At 39.5% G+C, this 25,612-nt stretch overlaps 1 protein-coding gene across 25 annotated transcripts; it reads left to right on the plus strand.

The window, feature by feature from the left end:
* Positions 1-1,129: 1,129 nt before the first annotated feature.
* LOC308672376 (uncharacterized protein) lies at positions 1,130-24,544 on the plus strand. Of its 25 annotated transcripts, XM_081335237.1 has the most exons (25): positions 1,130-1,313; positions 1,766-1,792; positions 2,285-2,311; positions 3,778-3,840; positions 4,997-5,023; positions 5,705-5,731; positions 6,147-6,173; positions 6,360-6,386; positions 6,630-6,656; positions 8,799-8,825; positions 9,065-9,091; positions 10,370-10,432; positions 11,996-12,058; positions 13,311-13,337; positions 13,766-13,792; positions 14,245-14,268; positions 15,259-15,273; positions 16,291-16,338; positions 17,586-17,654; positions 17,922-18,140; positions 19,581-20,069; positions 21,974-22,006; positions 22,279-22,302; positions 24,061-24,100; positions 24,303-24,544. In XM_081335237.1, the coding sequence occupies exons 1-24, from the start codon at positions 1,254-1,256 to the stop codon at positions 24,067-24,069; spliced, it is 1,476 nt and encodes a 491-aa protein (XP_081191363.1). In that variant the 5' UTR covers positions 1,130-1,253; the 3' UTR covers positions 24,070-24,100; positions 24,303-24,544. The 25 variants fall into 25 exon arrangements, with proteins under 25 accessions (XP_081191363.1, XP_081191374.1, XP_081191384.1 ...); XM_081335248.1 differs by lacking the exon at positions 15,259-15,273; XM_081335258.1 differs by lacking the exon at positions 8,799-8,825.
* Positions 24,545-25,612: the final 1,068 nt, after the last annotated feature.

Consider the following 25,612-nt stretch of genomic DNA (forward strand, 5'->3'; position numbering starts at 1 on the left):
TACTGAAATGGGGAATAGCTTGTGTGCCTTATGACCACCAATCAACAGTATGATGAACAAGCATTCAAGAGATCTAACACAGCCTAGCACTTGGTAGGGAAGCAATGAAGGCCATTGAATAGATATTTGGATCCTATGAAGTGTCTTTTCTGACAAAGATCAGATTAGTGCAAGAAATGGTATTTCCTGTGACACTCTATGGAAGGAAGAAAAAAAAAGGACTTTGAAGAATCAGAATAAAAGGAGTCTTGTCACTTTTGAGCTTTGGTGTTGTAAAAAATGCCCAAGAAGACTATGGGCAGCTCAGAAAATAATCCCCCCCCTCACCAAAAAAATCAAACCAGAGTTCTCACTTGAGGCACAAATGCTCAAATTCTTCTACCTGGGACCCATGTGAAGACCTCTCTCTAATACTAGGAATCCAGAGAGGAAAGATGATCAGCAGCAAGGGGGTTGCACTTGATTTGAGTGTAAGGTTCCAAGGACCAGGTTAGCAACAATTGTCCTAGAAAAAGTCTGTCTATGTGGCTGCTTAAGGTTGACACCAGTGGTGGGATTCAGCCGGTTCACACCACTTCGGCAGAACCGGTAGCTAATTTTTTGTTGCCCGGGCCCAGAATGGACTTCCAGAAGCAGCATCCACAGAGAACTGGTTGTTCACATATTTGAATCCCACAACTGGTTGACACTGATTTGATGACAATGAATCAATCAATCAATCAGAGCTCTGAATCTGACTTTAAAAGCAGTCCAGCTATCCCACCGCTGTGTATAGGCCTCCTCAAATCTTTACCCCCATTGAGAATGTAAAGTACACTGCAGAGAATGAAAATAAACCCAGGACCTAATGCAAGATAATAAAAAGATGGGACAAAGATAAGAAAATTGAAGCATAGGACAAACCAGGAAAAAGGTTTTGAAAGGTCACAAATGGCCTTTCAGAAATCTCTCCACTTTGCTTGTCATCAGATAAATTAGAAGGTGACATTTCATCAATATTTTCCTGCAAGTCAAGTTCATTATCAGAAAAATAATATAGAGGGCAGATGAATGTTTCAGTTGGCACTAGATGCTTCCATTGATAAATTAATCCTTCTGACCTTTCTCCACTGATAAGATAAGTTGAAAGCATCATCAATTAATTGCTGCTTTCAGTTTGGGCAGTCTGGCTCGTACTGATATATCAATAAAGATCCATCCTCAACCCACCCATTCATTTCTCAGCTGGGGAAGGAATCCTCGAGCTGAGAAAGATGAAGCTGTCCTTCGTGGGTGCAACCTTGTTGATTTCTGTGCTCAGCACAGATGCTCAGGTAAGATGAAACCTGCACTTTAGGAAAGGTAACATGTGGGAGGGCAGAGAAACCCACTTGGCTCAAACTCTGTGAGTTAATCCCAGACTAAATTGGTCACTCTCAGGTCCTACTGAAATTCTAGACATAACAAATATAGTTGTGTAATGCTACACGGAGGAGATCTTGCTGAAACCCTATTCGAAACGGCACTGCATGAAAGTGCGAGTAGATTAAATAGGTACCACTTTGGTAGGAAGGTAACAACAATTCCGTGCACTTCAGAATATAGTCATGCTGGCTACATGACCACAGAAGTGTTTTCAGACAACGCTGGCTCAGAAACAGAGAAGAGCACCACCCCCTAGAAATGGACACAACTTTACCTTTACCTTATTAGTTTTTATATGGTTTTAGTGATGATAGGCTAAAACAAGATAACAGAATGGATGATTATTGTTTTTCCCCTACAGCATTATATTCCAGACCTTCCACCTCCAGTAAGTAAAATACTTTCTTGTTTTAATGTATTCTGATATTTCTGACTGCTCTCAGAATCATCTAGACAAACTGGGAAATGAGATCACAAAATCACAAAGAGGCAGCCAGTTGGTCAAATTCCATCCATCTTCCAACATGGTACAACCAAGTTTCATACCTTGCTCACCCAGAAGCCCAAGGTGGTGATTGCAAGAGAAAACATTAGTTTCAGAACTTTATTTTCCCATACAAATGACATTAAGGGATTAAATGGGATTAAATGGGATTAAATAAATTAAGGACAAGGGTATATGGCAGGGGTAGGCAACCTTGGCTCTTTCATGACTCGTGGACTTCAACTCCCAGAATTCCTGAGCCAGCCAAACACAGCCCCATTTTTGTATATGCTTACATAGGAGAGACTGCAAACTTGCATTTATACCAATTAAAACTGTTAAAAACGTTACAACTCTTTCACCAAGAAGAAAACCATATTTTTCACCTTTCTGCAGTGGCCTTTGAGACGTTTTGGCTCAGAAGTGAGTATAACCTTTGCTTGCTCATATTATACACATTTGAGAGAACCACCCAAACTAAATGGCCCTGAAAATCCTAGGATCCTTTTCAGGATAGGTGCCCCCAAATCTGGGGTAGATATAGTGTGAAGTGCAGCCCTGGTGATTGCGTTGAAGGGGGAAGCCAGAGAGTCCTCGAGGATAAAGAATTAAAGCAGACCTCTGGGATATCTCCAATTCATTCCTTGCTGCTACAGAATCTTATAGCCAAGTGACTCTTTAAAATAAGTAACATGGAAAGTTGTACAGGTTGTCCTCATCCAGTGACTGCATTTGGGACCAGCAAACAAAGTGATTGCCAAGTGAAAATCACAGGACCATGACTGTGCTTATGTTTTGATTCAGGACAATGAGTACTAAGCACATGTTATGGTGATCAAGAGAAAAATGCTGCAAAGTTTGTAAATGTTATTTTTTTTATCTCTGTTGAAATTCATTGACTGAGGCAGTTGCTAAATGAGGATCACCTGCAGTATCTTTCCTTAGAATTGCATGGCTCAGCAGCTTAAAGACACCTGAGATGTTCTGTGTGTTCCAAAGGTTCAGGTCCTAGCACTGCGTGATGGAGTGAGCTCCCGTCACTTGCCTTGGCTTCTGTCAACCTAGCAGTTCAAAAGCATACTACATGCAAGTAGATAAATAGGTACCACTTTGGTGGGAAAAATAATGGTGTTTTGTGTGGATGTACGAACCCAACCGGTTCTGGACCTGCCCAAAGGTGATACCTCAATGTGAGGTGACATTGGTAGAGGGAAAAAGCCCTGCAGAATGAAGTAGGGAGCTACTTTTGTGTGAGTGTGAACTGAATGGACTAGCAGTCTTAGGCATCCAAACAATTAGTTTGTATTACACTAAATTATAGTTGCTGTAAGAATAAAATTTGGCAAACCTCCTGTATATGTCACTTGCAGCTTTCATAGAAAATGCAGAATGGAAACGTTATTTATGAGTATTATCCAGGATGCCTGTAAGCCTTACCTAGGAAGGATTTTAAGATTGTCCGTATGTTTGGAGAAGGGGTGCAATGGCTCAGTGGTTAAAGAGATTGAGCTTGTCAGCTGGAAAGCTGGCAGACTGGGTTTGAGACCTGAGCATGACACAATGGGGTGAACTCCCATTTCTAGCTCCAGCTCCTGCCAACCTAACGGTTGGAAAACATGCACATGCGAGTAGATAAATATCACTTTGAAGGGAAGGGAAGAGTGTTCCATGAGTCTCGGCATGTAGTCATGCTACAAGAGTGTCTTCAGACTTGGCTAGGAAACGGAAATGATCACTGCCATTTAGAGTTGGACACAGCTGGAAAGGGGAATGTTTTACCTTTATATGGCTGGATTTAGTTGTAGGTCTCTTTAAAGTCCCTTTCTGGACCCTTCCTTTTCTTTGTTGCAGAAATAACTGTTTTGTAACGTATCTTTGAATTTCCGTAGGGGAACCCTGACTTCAGGGATGATTCTTTTCTTGGAAAATCTATCCCACAGCCTCCTCCATCTGTAAGTATGATCTTCTCCATGGGATTCCTATTTCCTTTGCCTTCGTTGAGGAATAGGCTCGCTGCTTATAGACTGAGATTCCCAAATTCAGCTTCAATTCCTTCTCACCTAGGAGAATTGTGTCTTAGGACAGGAACACTGTGGAGAGGTTGATTGCTATCAGGAGTATCCCCAAGGCATAATAAAACTTGAAATTGAGGCCATGACCGTGAGTTCAAAGCTTTGCCTGTTTTTTATGTGCGTTTTTTTTGTGTGGAACACCCATAAAACATGGATGATACCACCTTGGCTTTTTGGACCATACCCTGAGGATACGAATGCTCACAATTCTCTCCACTCCATCCAAAACAGTTGGGCTTCAGGCCGACAGCTTGGAAGAATGTTTTTCATCCATTGTGAGATCACTTGTCCACCTATTATTTACTTAGAAATTATACTTAGTTATTTGATGCATCTATTTACTTACTCATTAAGAAAATATAGTGCACTGTACTCTTGAACGGAAAGCAACTTCTTTTGAGAATATCTTGCTCTTCTAAAGCAGCCTTGTCTAGCATTCAAAAATTCCTGATTCTACTCCCTGTCTGTCTAATATAGAATCATCACATCTAATATAACTTAAATATCAGAAGACCAGTTAAATATGTTAAAAATAGTAAAACTATATCACCAAGAAAGAAAACCATATTTTTCTTCCTTCTGCAATGGCCTTTCAGATGCTTTGGCTCAGAAGTACATCTTTACTGCTCATATTATCTTCATTTCAGGGAACCCTTAAAACCAACAGGCACTGAAAATCTTAGGGTCCCATTCAAGGATAGTTGCTCCCAAATCTGGGATAGGTGCCCTCTGAAGTGGGGAACTATCTTGTCTTTACTTTTGGGTCTATATATGGCTATTTATTATTCTATTTATTTAATTTATATCCCATCCATATCACACGTTAAAGCAACTCTCCCCTTGTATACGTTATTGTACAATTGAAACATAAAACAGATTTAGGGGTGTAAATATTATGCACACACACACAGAGAGAGACACACATCTATGTATATGCTTAAATGAGAGAGAATGCAAGTTTCAATTTTATACTTTAAATGCCTATTAAAACTATTTCTCTCATTTAAAAAATTCATATTTTCCTTTTATTCTGCAGTGGCCTTTTAGACGCTTTGGCTCAAAAGTGAGTATAATGTTTGCCTGCTCATATTGCCTGCTCATGTTCTCTCATATTTGAGAGAACCCCCAAAACCAACAGGCATTGAAAATCCTAGGGTCCCATTCAAAGAGAGAATTAATAGAATAGAATAGAATAGAATAGAATAGAATAGAATAGAATAGAATGGAATGGAATGGAATGGAATGGAATGGAATGGAATGGAATGGAATGGAATAGAATAGAATAGAATAGAATAGAATAGAATAGAATAGAATAGAATAGAATAGAATTCTTTATTGGCCAAGTGTGGTTGTATACACAAGGAATTCGTCTCCGGTGCATAAGCTCTCAGTGTACATACAAGTAATAGTGAGTTGCTGCCAAATCTGGGGTAGGTGCCCTCTGAAGTGCACGCTTTAGGAGATCTTGTGTTTACTTTTGGGTCAATGCATGGCTATTTATTATATTATTTATTCAGTTTATACTCTGCCCATATCACACTTAAAAGCCACTCTCAGTTTGTATAAGCTATTGCATAACTGAACTATAAGACAGCTTTAAGGGTGTAAATATTATGCACACACCCCCATGTCTATCTATATGCTTAAAGGAGAGAGAATGCAAGTTTTCAATTTTATACTTTAAATGCCTATTAAAACTATTTTTCTAATTAAAAAAAATCCACATTTTCCTTTTTTTCTGCAGTGGCCTTTTAGACGCTCTGGCTCGGAAGTGAGTATAATGTTTGCCTGCTCGTATTGTATTCATTTGAGAGAACCTCCAAAATTAACTAGCCCTGAAACTCCTAGGGTCCCATTAAAGGGTAGTTGCTCCCAAATCTGGGGTAGATGTACTCTGAAATGTAGCCTTTGGGGATCTTCTTGTTTTTACTTTTGGGTCTATATATGGCTGTTTATTATCTTATTTATTCAATTTATATTCCACCATATCACACTTAAAAGCAACTCTCAGCTTATATAAGTTATTGTATAACTGAAATATAAGACAGATTTAAGGGTGTAAATATGCACACACACACATCTCTATGTATATGCCTAAAGGAGAATGCAACTTTCAGTTTTATACTTTGAATGCCTATCAAAACTATTTCTCTAATAAAACATCCATATTATCCTTCTTTCTGCAGTGGCCTTTCAGACGCTTCGGCTCACAAGTGAGTATAACCTTTACTGCTCGTATTATATTCATTTCAGGGAACCCCCAAAAGTAATGGGCACTGAAAATCCTAGGGCCCCATTCAAGGGTAGTTGCTCCCAAGTCTTTCAATTTTATATTTTAAATGCCCATTAAAACTAGTTCTCTAATAAAAAAAATTCCATATTTTCCTTTTTTTCTGCAGTGGCCTTTTAGACGCTCTGGCTCGGAAGTGAGTATAATGTTTGCCTGATCGTATTGTACTCATCTGAGAGAACCCCCAGAACTAACTATCCCTGAAAAAAGCCCAGATTTAAGAGTGTAATATAAGACAGCTTTAAGGGTGTAAATATTATACGCACACCCCCATGTATATGCTTAAAGGAGAGAGAATGCAAGTTTCAGTTGTATATTTCAAATGCCTATTAAAACTATTTCTCTAAGAAAGAAATTCATTTTTCCCTTTTTTCTGCAGTGGCCTTTCAGACGCTTCGGATCAGAAGTGAGTGTAATGTTTTCCTGCTCATATTGTACTCATTTGAGAGAATCCCCCAAACCAACAGGCACTGAAAATTCTAGGGTCCCATTCAAAAATATATAGAATAGAATAGAATAGAATAGAATAGAATAGAATAGAATAGAATAGAATAGAATAGAATAGAATAGAATAGAATAGAATAGAATAGAATGGAATGGAATGGAATGGAATGGAATGGAATGGAATGGAATGGAATGGAATGGAATAGAATAAGGAATAAGGAATAAGGAATAAGGAATAAGGAATGAATAGAATAGAATAGAATAGAATAGAATAGAATAGAATAGAATAGAATAGAATAGAATAGAATAGAATAGAATAGAATAGAATAAGGTATAAGGAATAAGGAATAAGGAATAAGGAATGAATAGAATAGAATAGAATAGAATAGAATAGAATAGAATAGAATAGAATAGAATAGAATAGGGAATAAGGAATAAGGAATAAGGAATGAATAGAATAGAATAGAATAGAATAGAATAGAATAGAATAGAATAGAATAGAATAGAATAGAATGGAATGGAATGGAATGGAATGGAATGGAATGGAATGGAATGGAATGGAATAGAATAGAATAGAATAGAATAGAATAAGGAATAAGGAATAAGGAATAAGGAATAAGGAATGAATAGAATAGAATAGAATAGAATAGAATAGAATAGAATAGAATAGAATAGAATAGAATAGAATAAGGAATAAGGAATAAGGAATAAGGAATGAATAGAATAGAATAGAATAGAATAGAATAGAATAATAGAATAGAATAGAATAGAATAGAATAGAATAGAATAGAATAGAATAGAATAGAATAGAATAAGGAATAAGGAATGAATAGAATAGAATAGAATAGAATAGAATAAGGAATAAGGAATGAATAGAATAGAATAGAATAGAATAGAATAGAATAGAATAGAATAGAATAGAATAGAATAGAATAGAATAGAATGGAATGGAATGGAATGGAATGGAATGGAATATCTTTATTGGCCAAGTGTGGTTGGACAGACAAGGAATTTGTCTCCAGGGCATAAGCTCTCAGTGTACATACAAGTAATAGTGAGTTAAAACTATTTCTCTAATTAAAAAAAATCCATGTTTCTGCAGTGGCCTTTCAGACGCTTTGGATCAGAAGTGAGTATAACCTTTGCTCATTTTGTACCAATTTGAGAGAACCCCCAGAACTAACTATCCCTGAAAAAAGCCCAGATTTAAGATTGTAATATAAGACAGATTTAAGGGTGTAAATATTATGCCCACACCCCCATATATGTGCTTAAAGGAGAGAGAATGCAAGTTTCAGTTGTATATTTCAAATGCCTATTAAAACTATTTCTCTAAGAAAGAAATTCATTTTTCCCTTTTTTCTGCAGTGGCCTTTCAGACGCTTCGGATCGGAAGTGAGTGTAATGTTTTCCTGCTCATATTGTACTCATTTGAGAGAATCCCCCAAACCAACAGGCACTGAAAATTCTAGGGTCCCATTCAAAAATATATAGAATAGAATAGAATAGAATAGAATAGAATAGAATAGAATAGAATAGAATAGAATAGAATAGAATAGAATGGAATGGAATGGAATGGAATGGAATGGAATGGAATGGAATGGAATAGAATAGAATAAGGAATAAGGAATAAGGAATAAGGAATAAATAGAATAGAATAGAATAGAATAGAATAGAATAGAATAGAATAGAATAGAATAGAATAGAATAGAATAGAATAGAATAGGGAATAAGGAATAAGGAATAAGGAATAAGGAATGACTAGAATAGAATAGAATAGAATAGAATAGAATAGAATAGAATAGAATAGAATAGAATAGAATAGAATAGAATAGAATAGAATAGAATAGAATAAGGAATAAGGAATGAATAGAATAGAATAGAATAGAATAGAATAGAATAGAATAGAATAGAATAGAATAGAATAGAATAGAATAGAATGGAATGGAATGGAATGGAATGGAATGGAATGGAATATCTTTATTGGCCAAGTGTGGTTGGACAGACAAGGAATTTGTCTCCAGGGCATAAGCTCTCAGTGTACATACAAGTAATAGTGAGTTAAAACTATTTCTCTAATTAAAAAAAATCCATGTTTCTGCAGTGGCCTTTCAGACGCTTCGGATCAGAAGTGAGTATAACCTTTGCTCATTTTGTACCAATTTGAGAGAACCCCCAGAACTAACTATCCCTGAAAAAAGCCCAGATTTAAGATTGTAATATAAGACAGATTTAAGGGTGTAAATATTATGCCCACACCCCCATATATGTGCTTAAAGGAGAGAGAATGCAAGTTTCAGTTGTATATTTCAAATGCCTATTAAAACTATTTCTCTAAGAAAGAAATTCATTTTTCGCTTTTTTCTGCAGTGGCCTTTCAGACGCTTTGGCTCGGAAGTGAGTGTAACATTTGCCTGCTCATATTGTACTCATTTGAAAGAAACCCGCCCCCCAAACCAACCCTGAAATTCCTGGGGTCCCATTCAGGAGTAGATGCTCCCAAATCTGGAGTAGGCATTCGGTAAGGTGTAGCCCTGGGGGATTGCGTTGAATGGGGGAAGGCAAAAGCTCCTTGAAGACAGAGAAGGAAGGCAGGCATCTGGGATATCCCCACTTTATTCCTTGCTGTTGCAGGATCTTACTATCAAGACATACTTTAAAAAAATCATGCTAACAATGTGAAAACCCATATAGGTAGCCCTCATTTATAGTCCTCATTTATGGCTGTAACTGGGACCAGCAAGAAACCGATTGTTACATGAAAAATCACAGGACCAGGTCTGTGCTAACAATTTGAAACAGATGTCATGGGAGGGGAATTCAGTTTTTGGCTTAATGTCATGGTTCCGACAGATGGAACTCTTCAAAGAACTTCGAGGCATTGTTTACCTTAAAGAATTTTTATTCGAGTAGCATGTCATCAGCGCTAACATAATCGAAGCCAAAAAAATGAATTCCCCTCCCCTGAGCACACAGTATCAAAGCACAATTCCCTCCTCCAATTAACAGTCATAAATCACATTCCCCAATTAGTTTGAAGCGTGGGCTTCTTCTCCAGCTCTCCAGCCCTACGATTCTTTATCATCTCTTATTTCAACAACCTTGGTTCTCACGCTAGGTTCAGCGTTATTATGTCTAGCTGGACTCTCGTGCACATTCCCTCCCCCCCACCCAAGCATCATCTAACTCTAAAAGGGAAAAGAAGAAAATGGCTACATCTCCGTCTGTTGTCGATGCAAAAACATCCGATGTTAGCAGCGTTGGCAACAGAACAATAGCTATTAACTGACTATTATGGGAACCAGTGAAAGATGCTGCAGAGCTTGTAAATGCGGGCCTTGGTTGCAAACTTCTTTTTTAACCACTGTTGCAATTCATTGTATGTGGCAGTAGCTAAATGGGGTCTACCTGTAGCATCTTTCCTTAGAGCTGTTGTAAGGATAACATTAGGCAAAACCCTTGTATGTGCCGTTTACAGCTTTCAGAGAAAATGCAGAAAGTAAACATTATTTATTACTATTAGTCAGGATGCCTCTAAGCCCTCCTTAGGAAGGATTTTAAGGTCCTCCATATGTTTGAATTCAATTGTGGATCTTTTAGAATCCCCTCACAGACTCTGCCTTCTCTTTGTTGCCAAAAGAACTAGTTTGTAATTTGAATCTTGACTTTCTGTAGGGGAACCCTGGCTTCAGGGATGATGCTTATATTTTAAAATCTATTCTACGGAATCCTATATTTGTAAGTACAATCTTCTCCTTGGCCTTCTTATTTTCTTTTCCTTTGTTGAGGCACAGGGTCCCTGCTTATGAGATTCCCAAAATCCAGTCCAGTTACTTCCCCCTAGGCGGAATGTGGGTTAAGACAGCTGCTGGGAAATCTGGAAAGGTTGATTGCCATCAGGAGTATTCATTCACAAGTCAGTCAAACAAAAGTCAAGGTGGAGGATGTGACTGATCAAACTTTTTCTGCTTTTTACATGAATATTTTGTGCAAATGGATGGAACTTTGATCACCATTGCCACCATCTTGGTTTTTTGGACTATACCCTGAGGATACGTTTACTCATAATTCAGTCCACTACATCCAAAACAGTTGGGATTCAGGTCGACAACCCAGAAGAATGTTTTTCACCCATTTTGAGGTCACTTGTCTATATGTTATTTACTTAGAAACTACATTTGGTTATTTGGTGCATTTATTTACTTACTCATTTGGTGCATTTATTTACTTAATGTCTTCCTAATATAGAATTATTATATCCAGTATGACTGGACTATCAGAAAGATTTGTGAGTGAAATCATCTCACACTTAAAAGCAGCTCTTGGCTTATATGTTATTACCTAACTGAAATAACAGAAAGATAATGCACACAAACGCCCATGTGTATGGATATGCTTACCTGAGAGAGAAGGCAAGCTTGCATTTTATATATTTAAATGTCTATTTCACCAAGAAAGGAATCCTTGTTTTTCTTCTTTTTTCCAGGGGCTTTTTAGACACCTTGGCTTAGCACTGAGTATAACTTTTGCCTGCATTTGAGAGAAACCCACAACTAGCTAGCCCTGAAAATTGTGGAGTCTAATTCAGGGATAGGTGGTCCCAGATCTGGGGTAAGGGTGTTGCGAAGTGTAGCCCTGAGGAACTGCAGTGAAGTGTGTGTGTGGGGGGGGGGAGGGGAGAGACAGAATCTTTGGGGGCAGAGAGGTAAGGCAGACATCTGGGATATCCCCATGTCATTCCTTGATGTTGCAGGAAGTTATAACCAAGAGACTCTTTTTTTAAACAAAAATGAGGTAGTCCTCATTTAGTGAGCCCAACTCTGACCAGCAAGCAAAGTAAAATATTACCTGATGATAATTTATCATGATTAGGCTTATAATTTGAAGCAGGAGAATGTATAATAATAATAACTGACTGTAATTTTGAATATATGACCAAGGCAAAGATGCTGCGACAGTGGAATACGTGGGCAGCAGTTGCAAAGCTACTTTTTATCACTGTGGTAACTCACGGTCTACATCAGTCGCTAAATGAAGACTACCTGTAGCATCTTTACTTACAGATGCAAAAGGATAAAATTAGCAAGACTGCGGTGTATGCCACTTACATCTTTCAGAGGCAATGCTGAATATAAACATTATTAATTACTATATCCGGGATGTCTGTAGGCCTTCCCTACAAAGGATATGAAGGTCCTCCAAATGTCTGGGTTTAGTTGTGGGTCTCCTTAGAACCACCTCCCAGACTCTTCCTCCACTTTGTTGCAGAAAGGCCTGTAATATATGTTTCAATTTCTGTAGGGGAATCCTGGCTACTGGGATGGTGTTCCTTTTGGAAATTCTATTCCACAGCTCCTTCCATTTGTGAGTATGAGCTTCTCCATCACCTTCTCATTTTCTTGGTTGAGGAATATTTATTTATTATAGACTCTCTGCTTACAGTCTGGGAACCGAATGAACTTTTTCCTGCTACATTTTTCTCTGTTTTAAAATAAGTCTTTTGGATCTGGATTCACATAAGATTATCCATGGCACAACCCGAAAATTGAGCAATGATTATTTCCCTGTAAACTTTAAAATGAGCTCAAATGTTACATCACAAAACCATGGGAAGTTTGAAAAGGTAGAAATCGTATGTACAAAAAAATTACAAAAAGAACACAATTGAATTTTCTACAAACTATGCACCAGAAAGTGCATAGTTCCTAAATTCTGTTTCTATTACTTCCCTCTTAGGAGGACTGTGGTTTAAACAGTTGCTAGAAAAAACATTTAAGAGATTGGTTACTATCAAGAGTATGCAGTAGGTTTAATAATAATTAAAAAAACACCTGCAAAGTGAGGTCATGGCAGTATGGTGAAAGTTTTGCCTGTTTTTTACATGATTTTTTTTTGTGCAACAACCATACCAAATGGATAGAGCTTTGATCACCATGGCCACCATCTTGGGTTTTTTGGACACTATCCTAAGGATGCCTTTGCTCACAATGGATCCAAAACAGTTGGGCTTCAGGCCAACATCTGGAAAGAATGTTTTTCATCCATTGTGAGGTCACTTGTCCATATTTTATTTACTTAGAAATTACATTTAGTTATTTATTTATACATTTATTTATACATTTATTCACTTACTCATTGATTAAGAAAATATACTGTATTGTACTCCAAAACAAAGCAACGTCTTTTGAGAATGTCTTGGTCTTGTAAAGCAAGTCTTGTTTAGCATTCACAAATTACTGTTTCTACTCTCCATCTTTCTAACACAGAATGATTATGTCTAATATAACCTAAATATCAGATGTTTTGCAGACATAGGTATGATCAGTGGTAGGAGTCAAATATGTGAACAACCGGTTCTCTGTGTGGATGCCACTTCCGGATGTCCATTCTGGGCCTGGGCAACAAAAAATTAGCTACTGGTTCTGCCAAAGTGGTGCAAACCAGCTGACTCCCACCACTGGGTATAATGCACACAGACACAAATACACACATACACATACACCCAGGTGTATGTACATGCTTATATGAGAGAGAATGCAAGTTTGCACTTATACCATTTAAATGTCTATTAATGCTATTATCAAGAAAGAAATCCATGTTTTTCTTCTTCCTGCAGTGGTTTCCTAAGCCCTTTGGCTCAGCAGTGAGTATAACCTTTGCCTGCTCATACTATACCCATTTGAGAGAAACCCACCCACCCACCCACCCCCACCCAAATGATCTGGCCCTGAAGATTGTAGGCTCCTATTTAGTCCTGCTCCTAAATCTGGGATAGATGTACCGTGCAGAGTAACCTTTAGCGATCTTTATTTCTTTCCATTTGGGTCTATAGATGGCTATTTATTGACTAAATTTATATGCCACTCATCTCATACTTAAAAGCAACTCTTGGCTTATATAGTTTATTATATAGCTGAAATATAAAAAATATATATCTGAGGGTCTAAATATTATGCACACCCGCCTTTGTGTATGTAGGAAAGAGAATGCAAGTTTGGATTTTATATATTGAATGTCTATTAAAACTATTTTGCCAAGAATGAAAGCCATGTTTTTTTCTTCTTTCTGCAGTGGCCTTTTAGACACTTTGACTCACCAGTGAGTATAACCTTTGCCTGCTCATATTATACCCATTTGAGAAAACCCCCCAAACTATCTGGCCTCGGAATAGGGTCCCGTTCAGGGTTCAATGCTCCCAAATCTGGGATAGGTACATTGTGAAAGGGAGGCAGAGAGATGTGACAACTCTGCATTACCAAAGATGGAGAAGTTCTTTCCAGTGCAAGTAGCAGCATTGGGGAAGAGGCATTTTTTTCTTCTGCAGCATCTATTTAAGAGAGGAAGCGTGTTACTCTTCATCTGTTCCTATTCTTATGGTCCTGATGCTGTGTAGGCTACAACTGACCTCTCATCTTCAGCTGCCCTGTCCCAGATTAGAGGATTATCAGATGCTCTTGGCAGGCTTTTTCACTATTTATGGGAAAATGGACAGAAAGATAAGCATTTGTCCCCTCACTCTGTGTCTTTCTCTGTGTGGTGTTTGTCCATAGGATCGCATTAGACCTGAAAAGCTGGTGAGTATCTTATCTTGCTTCTACCAGTTTTAGATGCTTGTTCCCTTGGCCTCTGGAATCTCAGATGTGTCCCATTGCAGAAATTCAAGAAGCTTTCTTTTGAAGTCAAAGAAGCTAAACCCAGTTAAAACCCAAGCTGCAATCTTTCCTTGTGCCCATCTGTGAGGTCATTGTGCCTCTTTACTTCTTACTTTATCGTTTGGCCCTGTTCCCAAAGGGCACATTAGAACATGTCAAACAACAGAGTATAAAAAAGACCTGAGTTTGGCTTCCCCAGAGAAATCAATATATCCCATGTTTTCCCAAGATTATGCACCCAGGTGACATGTTCATGTATCAGCACCTTGATCAAAAAAGAACATGAATGTTGGATGTCAAAAAAAGGGGGGAGTGGATGGGCTTCCCATTTGAAATAATGGTCATTATATGACAGTGTACCCTAGGAATTGTCCAGATTTTCACCCAAAGAAAAAGATGAAAATGTTCACAGACACAAATCATTACTGTGTGCATTACTGGGCGTACTCTCCCCCACCCACATTCCTGCAGCCTGCAAAGGGATAGATAAAAAAATGTGGTACAAAATTAGAGTCCAGATTTTTTTTCCTGTTTTTCAATTTTTTGCAGGACTTCCCTGCAAGATAGATGATGGTTTAGGGGTCCTGGTAGAACATTTAAAGATCAGTTTCAAAGCGGAAGGAGAAAATAAGTGTTGAATTGTGTAACTTTTGAGAGAGTGTTGTATTTTTTTTTAAATTATGCAAACAACCAAATTCAAACAATTCAAATGGAAAATTAGAAATGTTATTATAAGCACACAACCCTACATTACTATGTTGTTTAAAAGAGTGTAAGGAAAAATAGACAACAAAATATGCAGTAAAATAATAATAATAAACAAAATTTAAAGATCTCACAGACAAGCAACTAACATATTAAGAGGATCTAAGGATAAGGATCCTTTCTGAATATTGTGCCCTTTTTTTCTAGATCCATATGTTGGGTGTAAGTATATGGAAATATTTATTATCATGTACTGCTTTCAATACTTGACAAAAAACTTGGTGCAGAGAGATCCAAATCTCCAATTAGTGTCAAACATCCTCAGCCAGGTCTGCCTGAGAAAATGACATTCATTTGCATATTAAACAGCTTTGCTATTTGAATTAATTAAAGTAGTTGTAAAAGTAACTGGTGGTCTCCTTTTTGTTGTCATGTAGAAACTAAATGCAATTAAATTCTGTATTGTAACATATGAAGTCCAGTGAATTACTTTAAGCAGGTTGCGCTAGTCTTAAAACTAAATTAAGACTTTGCAGCAGTTTTAATGTCGCTGTATTTGTTCTATAATATTTTCATTTATTAACTCATTCATTCATGTTTTTTTTTTTCATTCATTCATTCCGGCAGAGTGGATAGAGGAGCAAATGAGATAGAACAGAGAGATTCATGTTCAAATCTGCATAATTTTTCCTCTTCTCTCTTACCTTAGTTTACAAAAAACAAATGCAAGGGGAACAATTGAAATGATGTTTTCCTGAACAGAAGCATCAAGTTTAATTCCCACCCATCCCACCCCCAGGTTGAAGAGATATGGGTCAGATGCTTGGATAGCATTAAGTGTTAAAGCAGCTGTTGTGAAATATGACAGCCACACTCTTGGCTTTGTATTATAGACATATGAAACCCACCATGATTTAGAATAACAATAGCAAGATATTAAGCTAAGCAGTGTTGGACCTGGTTAGAATTTGGATGGGTGAGGATCAGGGGACATCAGGAGAGCACCCTTGAGAGGGAAGTCACTTGCCTAGCACTGCCAAGCAAACTCTGTAGTTCTTCCCTTGAAGTCAATGGGAGGGTCGTTGGACCCAAGAACAGCTTTAATTTTTATTGGTTCCCGGAGGCCAAAGGGAGCGTTAGGTAGTAGAAGGAATGGCTTCATTTCTCCAATTTGAAGGACAGGTGAAGGGAAATGCAATCCAAAATAACTCTCTCATTTTTTTTCCTTCTTTATATTAGGAATTACTTGAAATCTGCAGAAAATTCTTTGACCAGAGGAGGCAATGGGTAAGCTTCATGGGGAAAAAAAGTGAATATATTCTGAGGGTTGGTTTGGTTAGAGCAGGGGTAGGAAATCTTGGCTCTTTTATGACTCATGGACTTCAGCTCCCAGAATTCCTGAGACAGCACGGCTCAGCTTGGCAACCTCTCCCTTTCCCCTCAGCATGGCTGGCTCAGGATTTCTGGGAGTTGAAGTCCACGAGTCATAAAGCGGCCTAGGCCTAGGCCAGGGGTAGGCAACCTTGGCTCTTTTATGACTCGTGGACTCGTCAACTCCCAGAATTCCTGAGCCAGCATGTCTCAGCTTGGAAACCTCTCCCTTTCCCCTCAGCATGGCTGGCTCAGGATTTCTGGGAGTTGAAGTCTACGAGTCATAAAAGAGCCAAGGTTGCCTACCCCTGGGTTAGAGGAACAATGAAGGGCTTTTGAGCGAAGACCCACTAGCAGCTATATTAATACATTTGGAAGCCATGTGGCAGGCTGTTTTTTTTCCCAGGAAGAAGAAAAAAAAGGCACACAGTTCTGGGAACAGCCAACAGGGCTAAGCTGCTAAGAGAAACTTTAGACTCCTCATTCAACAATGTTCAGGGGCAAAATGGTAGACATGACACTGCAGTGTCCTCTCTCTGCCTGTCCCCCGAACACCGTTGTATCTGCCACCTACTAACAGGAATGCAGTTGGCACTGCCCCCGTTAAGATAAAGAAGCCTCCTATAGAGCAATGAACCAGGAAAGGCAGAGAATGGGCAGCAAGCTCTCACCTTCTGGCTCCTGGAATTGCTGCTTTACTTTGTCCCAAGTGAGAAGCTCCTTGAGCCATACAAAACAGTTAAATGCCTTTTTGTTGCCCTAAGAAGACCCCAGATAAGAGAGTTATTTCTCCTCTCTTCCCTTACCCATTTTGTTTGATTTCATCAGACCACAGCTACGGTTCTCCATAGATTCTGGAACCATTCTGGATCTTGAACCTTTTTTTTAAAACCAAACACAACTAATCACTCATAACAGTGCAGTGGAATTTTTAAGTCAGTGCAGGGAAGTTAGGAGTATCTATTTGCTGGGAGGAAGCAGATTTGTTGGGAAAGGCTGGAGGTTCTTATCTGTTTTCCTCAACAATCCCCAAATCCAAGCCTTTAATTTCCCATGTTTTTCTATGCATTCAGCTCCCTGCTCTGCGCACAAGTCCATTTGGGTTACCACTGTGATAATTTTGTCGCTTGCTAAGTGTACACATAGTTGTTTATTGTTTACAGGAGCCCAGAAGGAGCCATTTGAGAATAATGCCAACGTTTAAAATATGCTGCGGAAATCCTTTGGACCTGGTAAATATTTGGGATGCAAGTTCCAGGCACCTCCAGGCTGCAATGCTGCTGGGAACTGTAATCCACCACCGTTGGAGGGCAGAAAGAGACATGTCCTGGGACAGGGGAAAAGTCTTGTCAGTCATCTCTGCAGGACAGCCTCTGGGAGGAGATACGTCCACGGGCTTCTGTAAGGTTGATGGGTTTTCTTTAATGATGATTGTTGGAAACAATTGAGATTAGTCACTCTTATTTTGATTTTTCGGTTCTGATTGTTTCGTTCTGCAGTATCGTCGACCTTCTCTATCCACATATGGCTATCCTGGTTTTCCACAAAGCTACCCTTTTTATCCTCAAGGCTTCCCATTTTATCCTCAAGTGCCTCTGATGAGCACTGCTCAACAACCTTTACCTGTCCCTGTGCAATCATTTGGGTCTGCATTCCCTCATTACCATCCACCCCCTTTTGTTTATCCTGGAATAGCTTCACCTGGCTACCTTGGCACAGTGAGTATGAAAGCATGACAAGTCCTCTTGAAGGCCTATTTATTTGGAGATGGGAGAAGTTTCAGCTATCCCTAAATATCAAAAATATTCTTCCCCTGCAGTCATAGAGGGCAAAGCTGTCAAAAAGTGAATTGTTGCTTCCCTCCCCCCCCCCCCCCGAGTTGTTATAATTGTGTCTTGGCTATAGTAAGCAGGGAAGTGAGGAAAGCTTTGTTTGTTGGTCTGCATCTTGCTTAAGTTTTAAATAGTTCTTGTTTCATGGACATAACTCTCCAATTCATCCTATTCTGAATTTTGTGTAAGCAAATATAAGCAGTGTAACTAAAAAAAATATTTGTTACTCCAGGACAAACTTTCATATCTAGGATCTTCCTAGAGCAATGTTTTTTAGCCTTGGCAATTTTATGTTCAACTCCCAGAAATCTTGAGCCAGGGAATTCTGGGAGTTAATATTCATACATCTTAATAATTGCCAATGTGAGAAACATTGTTCTAGGAAGATCCTAGATATGAAAGTTACAGTGATTTTATCCAGCTCCCCTCTTCTCTTATCTAGTAATTACAACCATTTTTTTTTACTACAGCTACGGTACTCCCTAAGATCTAGAACCACAGTTGTACTGGATCCCGATTCTTGTTTAGCCAAGCACAGCTAATCATTCATAAGAGCTTTTCCTGCCAAAGCAGGGACATTGGAAGCATCTGTTTGCTGGGAGGAAATTGGGGAAGGCTGGAGATGCAGATCTGTCCTGCCCCCAAACCCAAACTCTTGCAGAAGATTAAATTTCCCAATATTTTCTACTCATTCAGCTCCCTGTAATGAAATGGATTCAATTCATTCAGGGTTAGTGTTGAGATAAGCCTGTCCCTCTTTTAGGCTGCAGTTATTGGTTTGTGGTTTACAGGAACCCAGATGGAAACTGGGAATAATCCCACCTCTTAGAATATGCTGAGGAAGTCAGTTGTACTTGATAAATTTTTGGGATAAAAGTTATAGGCAGCTCCAGGAAGTAATGCTGGTGGGAACTTTGGTGCTAATTCACCAAAGTAGCAGGGCAAAAACAGACATATCCTGGGATAGAGGAAACTCATGTCACTTATCTCTGCAGTACAGCACTAGAAGGAGATGCATCCATGAACTCAATGTGGTTGGTGAATAGAATAGAATAGAATAGAATAGAATAGAATAGAATAGAATAGAATAGAATAGAATAGAATAGAATAGAGTAGAGTAGAGTAGAGTAGAGTAGAATAGAATAGAATAGAATAGAATAGAATAGAATAGAATAGAATAGAATAGAATAGAATAGAATAGAATAGTTTATTTGGCCACGTGTAATTAGATAAGTGTCTAATCTATTTTAATGAGGATTATAGGAAACAAATGAGATCAGTGACTATATCTTGAGTTTCTGTTCCATTTTTTTTTCTGTTCTGCAGCAACAGTCTAACTATTGGGATCCATCTAATCTTATCATGAATCGCCACCATAGTTCAATTCCCCAAGAACTTTTCCCTGCACAACCTTTGTCTTCTGCCCAACCACAAACTGGCTCTGTTCCCTCTGCTCTCAATATTCCTCAATATTCTTCTGATGCCCCATTGTCTCCCCCTCCACGATTTGTCACTCCTCCCTTGGCACCACGTCTCCCTTCTGCCTTTGCATACCGTGCCCCTCTACTACGTGGCCATCCTCCCCCTCCACCAAGTGCCCGTCCTCCCCCTCTGCTCCGTAGCTATCCTGCTTTGGCACGTGCCCCTGCGGCCCCTGCACGTGTCTATCCAGCTTCTACAAAACGTGACCCTGCTGCCTTGGTTTCATCTGCTGTTCTGTCTCCTGATACATCCACATTGCCTGAAGAAGCGGAATCTGGTGCCTCTAAAGCACCTGTTAAATCTGACAAAAAGACCTCTGCCTTGGAAGGTCAGGTAAGTATGAAAATGTGCCCATTACTGAAGGGCTAGTTCTTTGGAGGTGGGGGAAGAAGCTCCCACAAGCTTTACATCATATTGCAATGGAATGCCCCCTTAGGAGGTTCTTTGGATCCCTGCATGAAATATACGTACCCTCTCAAGGGCAAAATTATTTAGCTATCCAGCCATCTGATTAGTCACTCCAGTAACTGCTGATACATTATTTAATTTTATTCGTAATTTTATTCCTCACTCGTACTGGGTGTTTTTAAAATAATTCACTACTCTGGCGTTTCACATTTTGATACACATTTTAGTTGTTGTTGCTGTGAATTTTTATACAATCATACTACATTTTGCTATGCCATGCAAAATGATAATAATAATAAAGCCTTAAAAATGGCTTGGGAACAGGATTTCTCGTATTTCAATCAGAAATACAAGCATTAAAGTACACAGCAGCCAAGAAAGATGTTACACTCAATGGTTGTTAACACAACCAGAAGACAGGACCCTTCACATACTCAGGGCACCAGGCCTGGGCATCTGTCAGAATATTTCAAGGAAGAGGACATATCTATGACATCTGTGGTGGTCTTGCTCCTTATATTTTTTTCTATTTGGTCACATAAGCTTCCCTGAGACTGGTCAAGTTATAAATCAAAGATTAATATGCATTCACAATTTGCTCTGTTGAATATATTTCTAGAGTCTCATGCAAACATTCACTGCAAAGAATTAGTAATATTTTATCAACTGATGTTACAATCTCCATCTCTTGGCATTGAAAAGATGTTATGATGCTAAACGTTTAGTTAAAGCCTTTTCTAATATGACAGATCTCTTTCTTTCTGACTATTCTTCATCAGGGAGAAAAAGGCAGGGAGCAAAGTGGTTGCATCAGAGCAGTTTTTTTCAAGAGAGAGAGAGAGAGAGAGAGAGAGAGAGAGAGAGAGAGAGAGAGAGAGAGAGAGAGAGAGAGAGAGAGAGAGAGAGAGAGTGAGAGTGTCTAGTAGGGTCTTTGCAGATGCAAAATGTCATTTTATCCGGGAGCTTTCTGGGAACAGGCAAACAATAATAATTTGTCTTCTTTCTGGAAAATGTGAACGCTAGCCCGTAAGGTTTAAGTGAATGTTTCCAGCCAGCAGGTTTTGCATCATCTGTCACACAGTGGAATCAAAAATTATATATACTCTTCTCCTCTACTTCCTTTCTTTCTGTGGTATTCTGACCCCCATCTTATAATACCAAAGTGAGGAACATACAAATAAGTGTACAGGCGTTCTCAAAAAAAGGGAAGCAGTCCCTGCCTATTCTCTTTCACAATTGAGAGAAAAAATATTGCAGGGTAATTCCAGATGAATCTTTATTTCCTTTTAACAAATCTTTACTGTTATGTACTGGGCTTTTGAGGGAATACCATGTGGGTTGCTGGAGGGAATACCATGTGGGTTGCTGGAGCAGCTAACGGCTCTCCAGCAAACCAGACTACAAGTCTCCTGTGCTGCAATTGGCTATCGCCAGGCGGCAATGGTTGATTCAAACCTATTGGCTGCCACCTAGGGGCTAGACTATATATTGCAGCTAGTTGCAGCCATTCCCTCGGTACAGTTCCAGCATGAAATAAACAATGAGTTACCCTGTACTCCGTTCCGCGTCTTCATTCCTGCATCAAAAAACCCGCTATTTAACATTTACCAACATTTTTATTACTTCAATGCTGGAGTATTTACTTCCTTTTCTTGTTCTGATTCCTCAGGCAAAGCCAGCATAGGAATCCTGGGCAAATATTCCTTTCATACAAACAGCCCTAAACATTTTCTTTTAGCCAAAAACTTGTTCTCTCCAAAACAAACAAGCTTTCCAACTTTTTACATTCACTTGAATGCTGATGAGAATTTTTGGTTTTCTTTTTGCAGAGGTCTCAGAAATCTTCACGGAACAAATCCCAGGTGAGGATTCCTTTTGTCCAGTTTTGCCTGTTTTATTACTTTAATATAGGAGCAGCATCTCATTTTTTCCTTTCCAATCTTCAAATACAAATCCGAAAGCTCCCTTTACTAGTATGTCTTTTAGAAACATTTTTAATACAGACTGTTTAAAATCCAAGTAATTGACGGGCTTTATTAGCCTTCTCAGGCACAATATAAGACTTCATAAGAAATGATTTCAGATGAAATGATCTTTTAGAGTATGTTGGTAACCTCTGTTCTTCTTCTTTTAGGCGACGGAAGAAATAACTGAGCTAGTGAGTAATTTTACTTTCTATTCCCAGGGAAATATCTTTGAGTTAGTCTAGTTCAGGGGTGTCAAAATGGCAGCCCCTGGGCTGGGTACGTTACACACAGGCCACACCCACCCCAGCTCTGCAAAGGTACAAAACATCACGATATGTCATGATACGTCAAGTGACGTGATTGAATTTGACACCCTTGGTCTAGTTCAGGGGTCTTCAAACTTGGCCCTGTTATGACTTGTGGTCTTCAACTCCCAGAATTCCTCAGTCAGCGTGCCTGGCTGAGGAATTCTGGGAGTTGAAGTCCACAAGTCAAAAAAGGACCATGTTTGAAGAGCCCTGGTCTAGTTGAACAACAGGATCCATATACAAGTAGAGGGCCAGTTGGGTGCAGTGGTTAGAGTACTGGTCTAGAAACCAGGAGACTGTTTCAGTGCCACCTTAGACATCTAGCCAGCTGGTATTCATGGGCAAAATCACCAGCTGAGTGACTTTGAGCCAGTCCCTCTCTCACACTGCCTTAGGAAGGAAGGAATGGCAAACCACTTCTGAAAAACCTTGCCACGAAAACTGAAGGGCTTAGTACAGACAATTTCCAGAAATCAAAACTTGAAGGTAGAAAACAAAAGGTATCTGTTTTTCATGTCCACTTGCTCAGTGATTGTTTGAAGGTCCACATGGTTGCAACTATTGTAGCATGTGATCCCCATTTGTGGCCTTTGTTGCCAAATTCTGACGAGCAAAGTCGGTGGGGAAACCAAACCGTTGTTAGGTGAATCCCACAGAATTGCAAATGGCAATCATGTGGTATCAGGGTGCTGCAACTTTATGGATTTACCTAACAATGGCAGTTGGAACTGCCATTGTAAGTTTGGGTGTTCTTTGATGATGTCCCTTATGACACAGCATTTAGTAAGAATTCCTACTCCCCATTACTGTTGGAAAGTGAGGACAATCTGTATTGCTGCTTGGATTCCTATGCTCTGAAAAATTCCTTCAGTTTACTGTAGGAGAAGAGATGCGGTGGTTCAGTGGGTTAGGACGCTGAGTTTGTTGATCAGAAGGTTGGCAGTTTGGTGGGTCGAATCCCGAGTGCCGCGTAACAGAGTGAGCGCCTGTTACTCCTCCCAGCTTCTGCCAACCTAGCAGTTCGAAACGTAAAACGTAAAAATGCAAGTAGAAAAATGCAAGTAGAAAAATAGGGACCACTACGGTGGGAAGGTAACAGCGTTCCGTGCGCCTTTGGCGTCTAGTCATGCCGGCCACATGACCACAGAGACGTCCTCAGACAAGCGCTGGCTCTTTGGCTTTGAAAGGGAGATGAGCACCGGCCCCTAGAGTTGGAAACGACTAGCGTGCATGTGCGGGGGAACCTTTACCTTTTACCTTACTGTAGGAATTGCTAGTCAGCTCTTCCGAACAACATACGGGTATATTTATTAAGGAATTAAATCCTGACACCTATATAGTGATTTTTCCATGAGTCCATATGCATAGGACCAGCATGGCTGCAGCTGCAAAAGATGAAAGAATCATGTAGATTGTGCATTGATTATTTGTACTGTATCTCTTACCTTTTGGGGAATTATCCAAAGGCTGCACTACAGGATATTCTAGGAATGAATTAATTCAACAAGTCATGGAATGGAATTATTTCCCCATTTCATCTATTGTGTACTGTTAAATGATACATTTTTCCTACAGTATTACCATCTTTGATCCAGTTAATTAGCCCGTGCTGAACTGCTTTTCCATTTTTTATTTTTCCAGGATATCTAAATCAAAGCATTTCTCATGAAAATTTATGACAGTGAGTATGGCAGATACTCTTTGCTTTAGTATAGGTTTACATTGTGCAGATTTCTCCTGGTATTTTACAAAAACATGCTTTCTTTGAGGGTAAGGGGAGGCTGAAGGTAAAATTCTGAACTATTAGCTGCCTTTTATTGGTAAAAGCGATCTGCATACAATTTTTATGCCAAATATTTCACTTTCAATCTTGTTATTTTTAGATCCACCAACTGCATTTGCTGAAAATGAAACCTGGAGCCCCCTTGCATGCTTTCTCTTTCCAGCTTCCATAATTTCTTCCTAATCAAAGATCAGAGGGGAACTGCAACTTTCTTCTAAGAAGGACTCCAGCAATCACATTTCTTTCTGTTGTGTTGATTTGGGGGCGTTTTCTCTTAATTATGAACACTAGTTAGCCTACAAGAATAAACATTTACAAATAAATACTGTACGTGCAGCATTATCACAGTGTTATTCTTATCATTGTGCTCTGAAAATGGTCATTTTTACAATATTATAGTGAGGTTCAGGCCATGTCAATACTTAGTTGATTATCCCAGATGCTTTTTCACGAGGCAACTGGACTTTCTTGTTTTTCTTGGAAGGTGTTTCGCTTCTCAGGCAAGAAGCTTCTTCAGCTCTGACTGGATGGTGGGGGAGAGCTGAAGAAGCTTCTTGGATGAGAAGCGAAACGTCTTCAAACAAAAACAAGAAAGTCCAGTTGCCTCGTGAAAAAGCATCTTTGGGATAACTATGACCTGGATGACTGAGAATCTCCATAGATACTTGGTTGATTCTGATAAATGAAAGCATAACGAGAAGCCCATAATCTAAGCATAGGTAAAGGTAAAGGTTCCCCTGCACATGTGTGCTAGTTTCCGACTCTAGGGGCCGGTGCTCATCTCCGTTTCAAAGCCGAAGAGCCAGCGCTTGTCCGAGGACGTCTCCGTGGTCATGTGGCCGGCATGACTAGACACCAAAGGCGCACGGAATGCTGTTACCTTCCCACCGTAGCGGTCCCTATTTTTCTACTTGCATTTTTACGTGCTTTCGAACTGCTAGGTTGGCAGAAGCTGGGACGAGTAACAGGCGCTCACTCTGCTACGCGGCACTCGGGATTCGACCCGCCAAACTGCCGACCTTCTGATCGACAAGCTCAGCGTCCTAACCCACTGAGCCACCGCGTCCCTTTAATCTAAGCATACTTTGAGCTTAATGCCACAATCATATATATCCCAACTTTCTATTACCTTTCTGCAGACTACAGTCTCTTATAGCAGAGGTCCCCAACCTTTTGGGCACCAGGGACTGGTTCTGTGGAGAGAGGGTTTTCTGTGGACCGGAGAAAACATCGTTTCATGTACTGCTTGCATCCTGCAGATGGGGCTTTGCTTGTTTGCGCGGCCTGGTTTCAGGCATGCCGCGGCCCGGTGCTGGTCCACAGATTTTTAACAAAGTTCCCGACTGTGAAAGGACAGGCTTCCTGCAAAATGGCCAGCAGCTGGACTTCTGGTGTCCTATCCCTTTAAGA

The sequence above is a fragment of the Vipera berus genome (genome assembly GCF_964194415.1).
Source record: "Vipera berus genome assembly, chromosome: 9".
In the NCBI taxonomy this organism is placed as follows: Eukaryota; Metazoa; Chordata; class Lepidosauria; order Squamata; family Viperidae; genus Vipera; species Vipera berus.

Coding starts and splice junctions, on each gene's coding strand:
- LOC308672376 (XM_081335237.1), top strand. CDS start 1,254: ATGAAGCTGTCCTTCGTGGGTGCAACCTTGTTGATTTCTGTGCTCAGC. Junction 5,024..5,704: donor TTAGACGCTTTGGCTCAAAA/GTGAGTATAATG, acceptor TTTTTTCTGCAG/TGGCCTTTTAGACGCTCTGG. Junction 9,092..10,369: donor TCAGACGCTTTGGCTCGGAA/GTGAGTGTAACA, acceptor GACTTTCTGTAG/GGGAACCCTGGCTTCAGGGA.